The sequence below is a fragment of the Cavia porcellus genome, unplaced genomic scaffold (assembly GCF_034190915.1).
Source record: "Cavia porcellus strain 051 isolate PalLab524CR breed Dunkin Hartley unplaced genomic scaffold, mCavPor4.1 scaffold_2, whole genome shotgun sequence".
Lineage (NCBI taxonomy): Eukaryota > Metazoa > Chordata > Mammalia > Rodentia > Caviidae > Cavia > Cavia porcellus.
In genome coordinates, this window is record NW_026947485.1 from 99822215 (window position 1) to 99837910 (window position 15696).

At 39.9% G+C, this 15696-nt stretch overlaps 1 protein-coding gene across 3 annotated transcripts in view; it reads left to right on the top strand.

Moving 5' to 3' along the window:
* Dock1 (dedicator of cytokinesis 1) overlaps positions 1-15696 on the top strand; it is a 516033-nt gene that overhangs the window by 54830 nt on the left and 445507 nt on the right. For all 3 annotated transcript variants that reach the window (XM_013143418.3, XM_063244929.1, XM_003479612.5), the window contains exons 3-6: positions 4890-4930; positions 7946-8001; positions 11630-11726; positions 14153-14301. In XM_013143418.3, the coding sequence (XP_012998872.1) occupies positions 4890-4930; positions 7946-8001; positions 11630-11726; positions 14153-14301 (343 nt within the window). The remainder of the gene's footprint in view (positions 1-4889; positions 4931-7945; positions 8002-11629; positions 11727-14152; positions 14302-15696) is intronic.

The following is a 15696-nucleotide window of genomic DNA, read 5'->3' on the forward strand; positions in this document are numbered from 1 at the left end:
TCAGCTTATTGATTAAAAAATAGATTGAAGGTATTCTGGTTTTTAGTTTGTTGTTTTGATGTGTTTGATGGGAATTGTTAAGTTTTTGGTGCTCTCACTTTGATTTGTTAATAGCGCATTTCAGAGGAACCATGATTGTCATTTCTTACTTCCTTTCCTCTTGCATTTTATCTGTGACCCCCATTTTCTCAGGAGTGAACAGACTGTCACAATTACGTGGCACATAGTTGAATGAAGCAATTGTTATAGTTAGTTGATATACTACTGGTTACAGTGGCTTTTTGGTGGCCTTAGTTTTTGCGGACAATTGCCTTTCATATTTAATGTTTTGTAAGTTGTTTGAGAGGACTATCTTTCATTTTATATTGTACTTAGGATGGCTTACAAAGGAAGTAGTCATGAGTTTGACTTCTTTTATAGCATTTTTCTAATCTGTAAATTGTGTCTTACTGTTATTGGCTTCATTTTCTGCTTGAAACAGTGATTCCCATATATGATATGAATAAAAAAATAACTGATTAATCAAAGGATAATATAAAAATAACTGATTAATCAGAGGATAAATAGCAAAAGTGTTTTTAGACCAGGTTTAACTAAGCTCTTCCAAGTGGGAGAGGAAATTGAAGACATCTTCTAGTAATCAGCACATTGAACCTTAAACTCAGTTTTTAAAAATCACTTTGCACAGGGATGAGCTGTGATGAACTTTTGTGTACCAGAGAAGTTGCAGCTGGCTGCAGTGTCCTGGGAAGACGCCTCTGAGAAGCATAAACCTGTTGACAGGCCATGTTTGTGGTCCTCATTTCCCTATCTGAGGCATGCCAACGCAGAATTCCATTCCATTTGTACCTTTTATCTTAAGAAAATCTCATCTGAAATTAAAAGAATTCTGTTAGTGGCATATGCCTGCAAGCAGCCATAGCTATACAAAACAGAGCCGGTCTTTAAGCCAATGAGTAGTTGTGCAAGGCACTGTCTGCCTTGCAGTTTTGACAGCTGACAGTTGAATTTTCTTATCTACTCTTGGTGCGTATTGCCAGTGGCTCAGAGGAAACAGATAGAAATTAAGTAGAGGTTAAGGATCAACCTTCTCATCTGAGACACTTTTCTGATCTAAGGGAAGTGCTCTGATATCTTTTTTATCTTTGCCGCTGGTCAGTTGAACTTGTAATCCTAGGTAAGAAACACTGGGCAGTGACATCATCCTTGAATAGCTAATGATTTCCTGTGGCGCCTAGGTTTGTCAGAACTGCAGTGTCTTATTCCATGCTTCAAAAGGAGAATGTGCTCTTTAAAGTACCATTTTTAGGCTTGTCGATGGTCCTTTGTTATATACTTAACTTAAAAATAATCTGATAATGGTGTTTGATTTTTTTAGCTCACATAAGGGATCTTCTGCAAACTATCATTTGCAAGCTGGTCTCTTACTAGATTAAAACATTTCAGACTTTATAGAAACTAATATAAAATGAATTTTCCGTCTTGACAGCTAACTTTCTGGTTTTAATCAGAATCTGATCAGAGAATTGCATTGAGGGAGCTAGTTTCATCTTTGGAAAATTTGGTGTCTTTATTGTTATCAAATAAAAATGGAATAATGTACTTCCATTTGTTTTCCTGAGTCTGTCTTGTGTTCAGTTTACATTTCATAGGATTTATCTTAGAGTTTAAACTCCCCTCTTAAAAAAATATTTTCTGTTTGCCAGCCTTGATTTTCTTTTTTTCTGTGATCCTCTGGGACTACTACTTTAGCTTGTTCCAAATAATGTAATTTCTAGATGGCCACCCTTACCCTGACTTCTCCCCTTGCTCACTTCTTTTAAAAGATAATTATGCTTGATTAAAGAATACATTTACCTTCACATTTCTTTTTCTTGGACTCATGAAAACTTAAGAGCACAGAGCAAAGAAAAGGCACCTTCCAGGTCTCTGGGGGGAGGAGGGTGGGAAGATTTCTGAAGGGTGATTCAGTGTGGGCTTCTCCCTTTACGCAGTGTCCAGAGCCCGCTCAACAGGGCACATGAGGCTACATCCTCGGTGTATGATTCTGGTGTGCCTAGGGCAGTACCAGTTTGCTATCTGCTATTTCTACAAAGGTCCTCAGAGACTGGGTGTGAGGGAATCTGTAGGCTTGGCACACAGATTAGGAAATTATTTTTTTGATTTAGCTATGATGTTTGAACCTAATTTATTTAAATTTTTAAAAGTCATTTCTTAAAAAAAAAAAAAAAAAAAAAAAAAAAAAGAAATGGGCTGTGGCCTGCCTGTCATCCCCTCTTGGGTAGCTGTCTCTTGTTGGAGCAGGTTTGTTGACAAGGTGGAGGCTATTAGCAAGCCCTGCTCAGGACAGTTCAACCAACCAATCTGTTAATTCTTGCTGAGAATCTCTTTGTCCTAGCCTCATCCTTTGGGGTCAGCTGGCCATTGTGTCACAGCCCCTTATTCCCCACAGTGACATCCTCTTCCTCTCATATTGAACTTTGTCATACATAAGAGTTTGTGGTTTGCCTTAGGAGCCCTCTGGGTTATAATCATGGAGGGCAGAGATTGGGTCCAATCTGTTTCTGTATTTGTGTACCTGGTAATGTTCTGTCTGGCACATAATGTGTGGGCTCAGTTAGATGAGGGAACAACATATGCAAAAAATTGGGGGAACAGAACTGTGTGGGTTTATATTTTGTTTAGAAAGGCCATTAAAAAAGACACCAGAGACTACTGACATTATGAGTGAGACCAAAGACTTCCTCCACTCCCTAAATTCTCTTTTGTTTAAAGTGTTTCTGCCCTATTTGGGGGTGCCTATGCTTTGTTCTCATTCTGTGTCTCACAGTTTTACTTAGGCTATACTCTCTAGTGTGTTCCTCCTGTCTGTGTCTCTGTAGCCTGTGGCTCTAATTGCTTATCATCCATGTTCCACATTTTGCAAAACACCCTTCCCCGTTATGGGGGTTCAGATTGTCTGTACTTCCTGCCACCCTGGATCATGCTACTTGAGTATCATAAGTTACTTTTAGTCCTCCTGGGTGTGCAAATGTCTTTGGGCTGTCTTCCTAGGAGGCAGTTGGTTGCTAGTTTCAGGTGTAGGGACTCTCAGTTTGGTGAGGAGAGCCTGCTACACCCTCACTGGTAGCAGTAATCCACACTCCACCTTTAATTGGCAGGGAACTGCTGTGTCCTATAGCATTCTGATTTCTCCCACTTCTAATAACTATTCTATGTTTTAAGTTTTCATTTTTACTTAAGTTTTATCATCTCTTTGTACATGTGTATGTCTTCCGGGTTTTTTTGTACATTGTTATACGTTTTGCTTTTTGTTTTTACTTGGCAGCTGACTTATCTCTGTGGTATCTCCTTAACATATTCTAGGACATTAATCCTTTGTCAGTTGTAGAAAAGAAAGGACATATTAATGCTGAAAATGCAAGAAAGGATGGGATAAAGGACAATCCTTTAAAGTGAGTGAACAAAGCTTTTGAATAACTTACTTTCCCCTTGCCATTTTGCTGTGAACACTATGGCATACATAGGACTGATTCAGGGCTGGCATATGTAAAACCTTTGCACAGTAGCTGACTAAGTGACTTAGCAGATAACTCCTCAGGTATGTTCTCGATCCACCCTTGCAACTTAATATATACACTATCCCTATTCAACCTGTTTAGAAACAGGAGTATGTTCAGTGTTCTTAGCTAGGTCTTAGCAAGTCCTTTGCAAGGGTCCTGAGAGTTCTTGTCTTCTTGTATGAGTTCTTTGAGGATAAGAATCCTTTGAGGATTTTATTTCTGGCTCATAATCATCTTATTCACCTCTGCTTGTTAAAATGACTACTTCTTGAGAGGGTGTAAGGCCAGTTGCTACGACATCTGACCATTTTCATTTCTGCCTAAACTGGTTTTCTCATTCATATGTCATTATGACATAGGCTTTGGCTTTTTGATTGTATATACAACCCAACATTTGGTGACTGTTTGGGGATTTACCCAGGCTATGTTATCCAAGTAATCTCTGCAACTCTTTATCAGGACCCTTTTTGTCCAGTGGGGTGAAGTTGAGATTTGTCTCTGACATTTTGGTTTGTTCTCTGGAAGTGAGGAGACCTGGAGTGCCTTTCAGATATTTGGGGTTAGAAAACATCTATCAGTCATTATGCCATGTAAGAGTCCATTGGGTATTTTGTTATTGGCCATTGACCCCTTGGCATTTCAGAGAGAAGTCATTGCACTTAGCCTAATGGGTGGTTCCAAGGGTGGGGTCAGATCTGGCCTCCTCGTGAAACAGCTCTTCCATGCAGCATTGGATGTGAATAGTTCTAGTGTGTTTGTCCTTCTGGTCTCCCATTTTCTTTGTCTCTTGATACGGAAGGAATAGGAAGTTGAACCCAGACCCGAGGGCCTGAGTGCTTGGTCTCTGACCTTTGCTTCCTGTTGTGGTGTGAGTCTGCCACAGAAGAACTTTGTGAGATCATAACTGCCCCAGAGCTAAGCTCTTCTGAATTGAAGGAGGAAGTTAGCTCTCAATAGATTTTCTGTTTAGGGAGCTCTGAATGATATGAGGATGCTCGTGTGTAGAGAGACCATGAACCAGGATGGGTAGAGGGAGTGATAATTGGAAAATGCATATACAGGGAGCCTACTCAGGGATGCTAGTTAGAAGGATAAGCATTTTTGATATTGGACTTAATTTCTGATTGCTCTTCAGGGTCAGGTGAGGCAAATATAAATGAAAGCAGAGAGGTCCACCTGTGAAATTGCCAGTTATCACTCAGTGTTAGGCTTATTAAATTCAACTGACTCGTGCAAAGCAAAGAATTTTACATACTATACTATAAGGATATTGCAGGCCCCTTTGTGTCTCCTTGTGCTAACTGTTTCAACTTTGTCTCTGTTTAGGGTGGTACAGAGGTTACACCTTAAGGAAAAAGTCTAAGAAGGTAAGACCTTCTCTTTAAACACAATGCATGTTGTTTCATAAATCAAACTGTGAGAAGAAATCAATTCTGTCTCATTTGTGTCTGAGAGTTTTACTTCTATATCTCTTTCTCTGACAGTAACAGATATATAGGTTGAAATGTGATGATCTTGAATTGTATTCTTCTGAACAATATATGTGTACATAGAAATTGCAGTTTTGGTCCATGAATGGGTTGTTGGTCTGTTGTTTTGAAAAGTGTAGTCCTTTTTGTCCTAGTAGAATTTTGTATCCTCTTTATGCATTGTGTAAAAGAGAATGAGCTGAGCAGGATGACTTTGGAAAAATAAAATGTTGCTAACCATTTTCAGTCTTTTATTATCCTTGATCAGTTTGTGCATTTGCAAAGCTCATGTATGATCATTTCTTCCTTGTTTGTAACTGATTTACACTCTTCAAATTGAGTCGCAAAAAACTCCTGTTTCAGGGCATGTGTGGTTCTTCAAATATCTGAAAGTGAAGCCTGTCATTGTACCTCAGATCATTGTGGTAGACACTCCTGTCCGCAATACTGTATAGTTTTAACATTCTTAGCTTTGCAAAGCCTAATTTTGGCTCTTCTGTTTTATTCTATGGCATTATAACTTACAATTAACATCCATGCTAAGTTGTGGTTAGGCTGTCCATGTTACCTTATACGTTTTAATATCTAAATATGCTTGACAGATAGTTTGTTTTACTTTGCCTATCATTATCTCCATTTCAAGCTGGACTCTACCATGCCTGAAGTAAAGCTTTGGACAGTACCATGGCTGTCCTGTTCTACCTTTGTCAAGGCCAGGTTGTGCTGACAACTGGAGCTCTGTGAGGGCTGAGAAGCTGCTTGGAAGTCACTTGGAAGGGGTATAGTCATATTGAAGTTCTAACGGAAGAGTCACCATTGGGTGTACTGGTCATGCAGACATGCAGATTGGTGTAAGGACCTCTTACTTTGGCCTTGCTGAGCTCCTACTGGGCTGTGAATCTCTCTGCATATGCAAGGTTATGCAGCTTTAGAGTGTGGACAAGATAGCTCTCAACAGAGAGTAGAATAAATTTCTCCAAGGAAATTTTTCTTTTCATATTAAATTTCCCTATTTATAATTAAAGGTATATTCTTGTGCAGGAAACTCTTGAGTTCCTTCTGGGGAATCCACAGTTTAAGACTTTAATGAGGCAGAGATTAGGGTTATGGGCTACCAACCCCTCCCTGTAGTCCACCTGTAACAGGACAGAAATGCCGCTTCTCTGGTAGTGTGCGCCCCTAGTGGGCTATTAACTTCCTTGGGGTTTGTATTTGGCGTTTGGTATATCAGTTTCCCCAGCGTGAGATCTCTCTCATTTTTCAGGGTCTTCCCTTAAGCCACAGACCTATCCTGGACCAGGGTACCTAGGCCTTATATCACACGGACACAGTGAAACTGTGGAGTGTGGTTATTTTAGTAAGACTCTCAAGGCAGATAAGGGAATTGAAGCCTCACAGAGGTTGTAGTTCTGCAAGGGGCTCCCAGAAGTGGCATGGCCCTTAGAATTGTGGACTCTTGAGTGTTCTGCAAACATCGTTTGTTTGTGTAAATGCTTACAAAGGTGCAATTGATCCTGGTAACATAGCCAAAATTGTTTATTTCAAACCTTTAGATATGTCCAGTCTCATCCAATCACTCTCTCTTCTGGCTTTATGATTTGGAGTGGATTTGTTTATATTGAGGGAGCATCTCTGCCTGTGGACTTGTTGGGGGCAGGGATTGGCATGTTTGTTTATCCTCCTTTGGGTGTACACCTATTGGCATTATGGAAAGTTGCCATCTGTATCTGTAGGCTGTCCTGGGATTGGAGGCACCTGGGATATATGGGACTGGGTCTTTTTTTTTTCTTTACTCTTTATTTCCTATTCTATTCCTCCCCTTTTTGTAATGGTACTTTTTTTTTTTTTTTTTAACATAGAGTCCAGCCACTTTCCTGGTAGGCAACTGGGATGAGTGGTACCTGTTAGCTAGCCCTGTTCAGCCCTCTTGGTGCTCCATGTCCTTCCAAGCATGATTGGCAATCTGGGTTTCTGGATTTCCTGTGTAGATATTTGGGGAGCAGATGCCAGAGGAACCTAGTTAGAAGCTCCTGTTTCCACAGCAGATGTGTTGAAGCCATAGTGTACTTAATGGATTTTTGCTGTGTGCAGTAGCTCTCTTGCAGGAAAAGTGGTCTGTGCTTATGCTGCCCAAGAACTCAGCCTAGTGGCCCCATTGTGTGCCTTCTTTGCATTTACTTTTGCTTTTTTGTAGTAAGCATGTTATTTTGGTTGCTCAGGGAACAGGGCCACTGTTCTTGGTAAAACTTCTCCTGGCGATTTACAGACTGCCTGACACTGTACATCCTGTGGAGAAATTGTCTTCTGCAGGCAGTGTTCACCCTGGAGGTGTATGTGTTACACTTCGGAGGTGCAGAGCCCCATGTGAATGTAAGCTCTTGTGTTGCTCCTACAATTGTGCTGAGTGGATAGAATTCACACCCTCTTCTCGTATTTTACTATTGGTCTCTCTATTTGGAGATTTATGAGATTATGGAGATTTACTCAGTGGTGTAAGTCAGTGGTCAGTGCAAAGTGATAAGCAATGGCTTAAACCAACTTTCGATGACTATCTTACCATTTTGAAAGGGGAATACTGTCAGAGACCATCATCAAAAAGTGTTATTTTTAGCATCAGTTGGCTTTTGATGTGCCTGTGTAAAGGTCAGCACTGGCAATGAGGGCCAGCTTATAGACAGAGAACTTCTTGTGTCTTTGTAGAATTTTTCCTTTGCGTACACATTGTCTCTGTTTTCTTCTAAGATGCTTGCAGACTGAAATGCAAACTGAGTTACTACTGTATGTGGGGCTTAGCATAAGGCTTGTGAAATTAGTAGTGATGTAACCACTTCTATCCCTACCTTTTGGAGGTTTATTTGATTTGTCATCAATATGTATGTTGAAATAAAAACTGCATTTTTCCTTTTCTCCAAGGGTATATTTCCTGCTTCATATATTCATCTTAAAGAAGCAATAGTTGAAGGAAAAGGGTAAGTCTGTTTTTCATGTTTAATGAATCACAGTAATGTACTTGGCATAGCTGGTAGATATAGGTAGCGTACTGTTAAGAGGTTTAGATAACAGCTGTGATTGAGATGGTTCAGGAGCTTTAGGGTAGGAGGGGGAAGTTGTGATCGAGAGCTGTGTATATTGCTTTGGCCCTTGAAGAAGTCTGAGGCCAGCACCATAGCTGCAATCATTCTTCATGAATTTAAGGTTGATTTTAGAAATTGTTGGCCTGGGTGTTCTGCTTTCTCTCTCAGCTACCCCCATTTGGCAGAGACTCCATAACCCCCAGCTCTGAGTCCATTTTTCTAGCCAAGACTTAGTGTGCTATGATACAAATGCAGTTTAGAGGGGAAGCAACAGTTGTTAAATTAAGACATGTATGAATTTACATTCCATCTTATTGTGATGTATGTTTCTTAGAGGTCATCATCAAATGATGTATAAGATCATTATAAGGACATTTGTAGAACAGGAACCCATTAGGCAGGAATGGCAAATGAATAGCCAGGTGTGAACTTGAAATAAGGAACAGTATAATGTTTTCTTTTTTGGTCTCTGCTACATCTTCACACTCAGTTAAATATGTAAATTATAAAATTACTAATCATATGATTACTGCATAATGACATCTCTTTGGCTGATTACAAAATTGCCTTTCCAAGCACTGTACTTTTACCATATGAAAAGGATTTCTTAGGCTCTATAGTCCCATGATGCATAATTAAAATGAAAATAATTTAGAGGTGTGAATAGTGTTGGCCTGCAATATGGTCTTTTCTTTCTTTCTTTTTTTAAAGACAGGTAAAATGTTTTGTATGCAAAATTCTAGGGGGAAGAAAAAGAAAGTTAAAACTTTTACCCATTGACAGAAATATGGGCATCAAGTATACACTTAATGTTTGGTTTACTAACTTTCCTTATTGCTAGGACAAAATACCTGATACCCGCAATTTAAAGGAGGAGAGGCTTATTTTCGTTCTCAGTTAGAATTTTCGGTGCATAGTTGATCTGATCAAACACAGAAACAGCGTAGTGGAAGGGCCTGCAGTGGAAGAAAGCTGTTCATGTCTTAGGAGCTAGGAAGTAGAGAAGGAGGAGAGGAGCTGGGGAGGCAGATACATTCTTCCAGCTTATGTCTCCATTAAGCCACTTCTTCCAGCTAGGCACTGCCTCCTAATAGCACATCCAGTTACTAAAACTCCTTGATCGATGAATCTATTAATGTATACAGCACTGCCCTGAACCAATCACTTTCCAAAAGATCTGCCTGTGAGCGCATCAAGATTGGGGGTATATACTAGGTCTTAATCAGAGCTATGTTCTCTATATCTGTTTTAGAATCCTTTTACAGATCACCTTACATATAACTAATAGTTTTGAAAGGCATTGTGATCTCTATAAAATAATATGTGTAAAAATGTAATTATAAAGTGAACAAGTAGTTACTTCCATTCTTAATTAGTAGAGCCCCAGTCACCCAGACAGACTGGCAGACTGGGACACATTTGGTTCCTGTTCCTGAATCTTCTGGTCTATGGTGTCCTATTGTGGGCAGATGGACAGAGCCGTGGTGAGACAGGCTGGAAATGTTGTGTTGCTTGTGCTGTGGGTTTCCTGTCACTGCTTCTTATTACCTGGCTCTGATCTCTCTCCCACCCAGCCTGCTTCTGTGTTCTCCAAGTTCACAATCTCATTCCTCTTGCAGAATGTCTCTCTCACATTATCTCTTCATGTGTTCCTTTTCTTGTAGGATCCTGTCCTCTGTGTTCTGTGTCTTTCACGGACTCTGTCTTGCTTGACCTTTGTCTGTCAGGACTCTGGCCCTCTTTCACTATCAAACATCCTCAATAATTGTTATGTGTCTGTTGCCACTGATTCTATGCCTTTAGCCCCTTAACAAACCTCTTCTGATATTGTGCTGTCATTTCCAGGCTTTGCATTTCACGTCCAGCCCCTTAGCATCAGTGCTCTATTATCTTCTATTGATACCTTGCTACTCAGGCACTTTGGCCCCTTCTTCCCACTGCCCACTGCTCTTAGGTGCTAGGCTTGGCTTTCTCTGATTTCTGCATTGTCCCTCCCTGTTGCCATGGACTCTGGTTCTCTATCTTGAGCTGGATCTGGTCAGGCTGGTACATGGGTTGGGACCTACAACACTGCCCTGTCTTTGGTTATCTTCTTTAATTGTGCAGAAACAAATGACCAGTGAGAGTCACCACCATTGGCTGAGCATCTACTATCTCACTCATTCTTTTTGTTTTTTGTTTCTGAATTTTAATTTTTATGCTGGCAAAAATTATATAGTAATACCTTGGTTCACAAACTCTTCTGTATGCAAACAATTTGGTTCACACACAAAAATGTTTGACAGAATTTTGCTTTTGTTTGTGAACTTCACATCAGGTGACAGACACAACCACAGCCATCTTCCCTACACAGCCAGCCCAGTTGCTGACGAGTGTTCCCACACTGTGACTAGAGAGCACCTTCTCCCTGAAGGCTGTGTAGAGATGATGTGTAGACTTTATCGAGCCACATTCGTATCAACATCCTCACTGGGAAAGCTTGGTGACAGGTTTAGTTGGGGGTATTTTTTCACATCTCCCAGTAAATCTGGTGTTGTCCCACCAGAGGGAAATGCCTAGCAGCAGTGTAGCATGTAGTTGAGAGTGGTCTTTCATGTACTCTTTTCCCAGACATTGGTCCAGACATCCCCACTGAGACCAGTGTTCATCTGAGAACTCCTCCACCTTCAATATTGAATCTCAGTTGGGCGCCAGAGTAAGGGTTCTTTCCACAGTTCTATACCCCAAGTGATCAAGGATGTAGAGGCCTTCTGTGCTGGCTGACTTCTGTTCCATTCAGGATACACGGTGGATCCCTGGGGTCAGGTAGCCTAACTTGGAAAATTACAGATTTAGTCTCTCAGCCTGTCCCAAATTGTCCCCCTGTGATTAGCACAGGGCCTGACCCAGACTACTACCTAAAAACAATGATGGATTGGATAAAAAGCCAGTGCATATGTAGGTAGTTAAAAAGAAGTTGAGGCTTAAGTCTTTGGGGTAGAGAGAAAGGGCCAAGGATAGTCAGAATTGAGACTGTATAAAATACCTATGCATACTTGAAAGCTATAACGTCTTTCACATTTTGCCAAAGATAACTGCTTCCTGCATTCTCGTAGGAGTTTTATGCATGATGGAAATGTAAAAATAATCTTAATCCAAACCTGCATTTTAATACCACACAGTCTAGTTGTAATTTATAGTCTCTCTAAGATAGATGGATTTGCATGTTACAAATATACTGTACTTTTTAGACCTGGACATTCTGAAGACTTTTAATGGGTATTATTTGCTTCCTTTATCTTACCTAGACATATGAGGTAGTTGACTTCCGTGTGGGATAATGTGTGAAAATGCTCAAGCTCTGAACAAATAATACTCGTTATTCTTAAAATTTTTGTATGTCTGACCATAGTCTAATTGGTGTATTTTCTTTCCATTTGCTTAAATACTGCACTCCATGGATTGGGAACGTGTTAGCCGCCACTCAGTGGTTAATGAAGCAACAAACTCAAGTACTTCTTCCTTTCTTCTTTCCTCATCCCAGGCAACATGAAACGGTTATCCCCAGTGATCTCCCGCTCATACAGGAAGTCACCACCACCCTCCGTGAGTGGTCTACCATTTGGAGGCAGCTCTATGTGGTGAGAAAATGGGATGCTCATTCAGGCTTTCGACTGGTATTTGTAGAGCTGACTGTATCAGTGGGATGTTTGTCCTTGCTTGGAGAAGCTTAAGAGAATTTCTGGCACTGAGTCTTACAAAGGGCAGAGAAAGCATTATGTCCATTACTCCAGCACTGTTGGGGATTGTATGCCCTTTGACCTGCGTTTTATTAGGCACTTACTATGATGATGAAGTGTCATATAGTACACTCGAGGTAGAAAGGGAGTACCTTGAGATGGAAAGGGAAACGTGATTTTTTTTTTTAAGCTTCTATTTTGATAATGAAATTAAAACCTACACAGAAATGAGTGGTTTTGTGTGGCTCCCATACAGAGTTTTTTTTTTTTTTTTTCTTTTTGCCATTGGCTGACTGTAGATAATGTCTCTAATGTTTTAAGAAAAGTTACATAGTCCTCTGGGTTTAGCTGTATTTGTGATGAAGTAGAGAAATATCACAGATTGTAGCTTTGTGTGCAATTGTCCAGCTCTCTTGATGGTGGAAGTCTTATTAATGCAGAGAGCTTGGAACTCTGACATCTTTCATTTCATATTCCCTTAGGGCATTTCTTTGCACATAAATTCATATTTTCAGAAGATTACCTTTTGTTAAGCCTGTATTTCTATTCAGTGTTGATTTCTCATATGCTAATGTTATTATCACCAAGCAAGGGCTGTGGAAGGAAGTCGGTACGTTAATTTCTTGGGAACATAGAAAACTTCCTAAAGTCCCACAGCTGTTCGTTGGGCAGGCTTGTTGTTTTTGATTATACAGTGGTTTCCTATAAATGCACAGTAATAAGCAGTTGCAGTAATTGTTCATCAAATGCACTCAAAAACCTAAAAGCGTAAAGTTAGCCATGAATGTTTTGGGTAAATCTGAGCAATTTCATAGTCAGTGTTTCATGTTCAACTTAGCAATTTTTAAACAAAAATATGGCAGCAAAACAAACAGGAGTTTGATGCTGACTAATATGTGAGTGGACACAGCTTTAGCAGTACCATCCAGGAATAGGCATGCTTAATGATCACCTGGGTTTCCTTTTACTATTTTACATTTGGCTTTATTCAAAGCCAACCCACAGAGGTTTATAATTTTTTATATGCAGTTTTTTGCTGTGCTCTGTGGTTATAAGAAGGCAGCAAGATACTAAAGATTTTACATGTTTGTGATGACTTTAGGGAAACGGATTAGTAAGGGGAAAAGGAACATAATAGAAGAAAATGAAAGTAATTTTGCAATAAATCATTAATTTTTATTACATAGTATTCATTTAAGAAATTAAAATTAGGACTAGGAGTATAACTCAGTTGTACAGCATATGCCTAGTATGCATAAGGCTCCAGGTTCAAACTCCAGAACCACCTTGGCTACCCTTTGCCCCAAAGCAAAATTAGAATAATATTACAAATATTAGCTCCTGAAGTGCAAAACAGCTTGTTAGGATGCTGAATGATGGGTGAGTGCTAAGGATCTTAATCCTAGAAACAAGGTCAAACAGTAGGCTCCTGCTTCAATGTATGGAATGGCGGAAGCCATTTAAAAAAAAAAAAAAAAACAAATAGCAGTGACCACATTTTACTTTTTTAAAGGAACTGCGGTGATCAAATATATTATTAGACTCCACCTAGATTTCTTTTCATGGAAAGAACAGCTGGGTCATTTTTCCTGTAGGTAGCCCCTAATCCTGATAAATTGTATTCCTACAAATGTAAAATTTTTGTTTTTTCTTTTTATGATTTTTATCAGAATATGTAAAAGATGATAAGAAGCATGACTTTTGCATCTTACTTGAATTTGAATTTTCCTTTTGGCACAACTGTTCTGAGAGCTTGTAGATTGGAATTTGGTGTTTTGCATGCAGAACTCTGTGTATACTCTATGGGGTACAAGGCCTCAGGGAAAGGAGACCAGTATGGGGCAATTTGTGTTGCTCGTGGGACATCTAGGCCCCAGAGTCTAGTTCCTCAGAGTGCCAAGAATGGCCCACAGTTTTGTGAAGATTGTCTTCAGGTTATCAGGGAGGCAGAGCTTTAGGCTGGAGCTGATTTAAAGAGAGCTGTAAGCATTGTCTTTGTAGCTCAAAGTCAGGCTTTGAGATTCAAAGTCCAGCTCTTGTTGTGCTCAACTTCCTGATTCAGTGGTATTTATGTACTTGGGTATTGAATGGAGTCATGATGGTATGAATTCTTATTCTTTTAATCTTTTAATATCTTATAAGAACCAAATTATATATATGTTCCATTTTATACTGAAGCACTTTTTAATTTGACTTTAACTAAATCCTATGGTATAGTCCAGATACCACATATATATATGAAGAAATGTCTGTTCAGTATGATTTTCTTCCACAGTGTTACTTTATACCCCAAATTCCATAATTGCCTTAATGTTTTTCCTGTTCAGCAAGATAACAGGGAGATGTTTCGAAGTGTGCGGCACATGATCTATGACCTTATTGAGTGGCGATCACAGATTCTTTCTGGAACTTTGCCCCAGGATGAGCTCAAAGAACTGAAGAAGAAGGTCACAGCCAAAATTGATTATGGAAACAGGTTTGTTTGTTTGAAAGATGATTTTATGCTTAAATTACCCAGTTTAATAACATGCACATAAACCTCCAGGACACCAAAATTATATTTTATCATAAAACAAAATTTCTAACATCAAAATCATGGCATAGTTTTCATTTTAAAAAGGATGAGATATTTTCTGTCCTGTTTTTGAAAACCAGGAATTCACTGAATCTGGTTGAAACCTGTTCGTTTTGTCCTCACAAGTGGCTGCAGCCTGGGTAGCTTGTCATTTTCACCGTTTCAGAAGGGTCACTATAGTGATTTCCTTCAATGAGGTAGCAGCGTTTACTTGCTGCTCCGTGTGTACTTTGAATCCAGACATGGAGATATCTTGTACACTAATGGGCATCACATTTTCTTATGTGGACTGCCTTAGTTCTGACAATTAGAGTAGGCATTAGAGGTGTCTATTTAATTGTTCCCAGGGCAGGCATGCCAGATTTCACAAACAGAAATACAGCCATGCTACATTTGAATTCATATGAACAACGAATACTTGTTTAAGTATGTCCTTTGTAACTGTTTTCATTAGGCATCCACCAGGTCCACTTGAATTCTTTGAGTGACAGTATGCTCAGTACCGCATAGAGTATGTTCCAGTGTTAGCCGGGTGCTATCAGGAAAAGAGCTGCTCTGATCCTAATCGTTCTATAACCAGAATGAGGTCATGCAAACAAAGGCCTTCAAAAAAATTTTGCTTTTTTTCTTATCAGGTGACAGACACCTGACCACAGACATCTTCCCCACACAAACACAGCGATCTTCCCCAAAATCATAAAATGAATTGTTTGTAAACTGAGGTACCACACACACACAACACACACACACCCACACACACACAGAGGCTTTGAGATCACTATATTACTACAATAGATGCCCACATGTCACTTTGCACTTTCACAACTCTAAGGTTACCATGGATAAGTTTCTTTGAACCAACAAACTGCTCGCCTGGGAGATAAGGCCCTATAAAAGACAAACAGGTAGAAAGAAGTTCACAAACCCCACTGAAAGAAATGTATGCATAGGCAAAGGGGCCTGCCTTAATCTAAGGGCAGTCCAGAGAGCCAGCCAAATTGTATCAAGTTCCCAGCAAGGAGAAGAGTCCCCCACATTTGGAGAGCTGAAGGCAAAGGCCCTTGGATTTGCCATCCTTCTGGAGCCTGCTGCCCCCTCTTTGGGGTAGCTTTCTGTCTTCTGCTGTTTTCTGCTTACAACGAAAGTGTCTTTCTTTAAACTCCATCCCTTTAATTCATTACTGGTGCTGAGTTTAAGCTCTCGGTTAGCTGCTGATCCCTGTGGAGCAGTGGTACTCATTCCTGGATGAGACACACTTAATACCTTCTTGGTTATTCCTGTAAGTTGGAGCTCAAA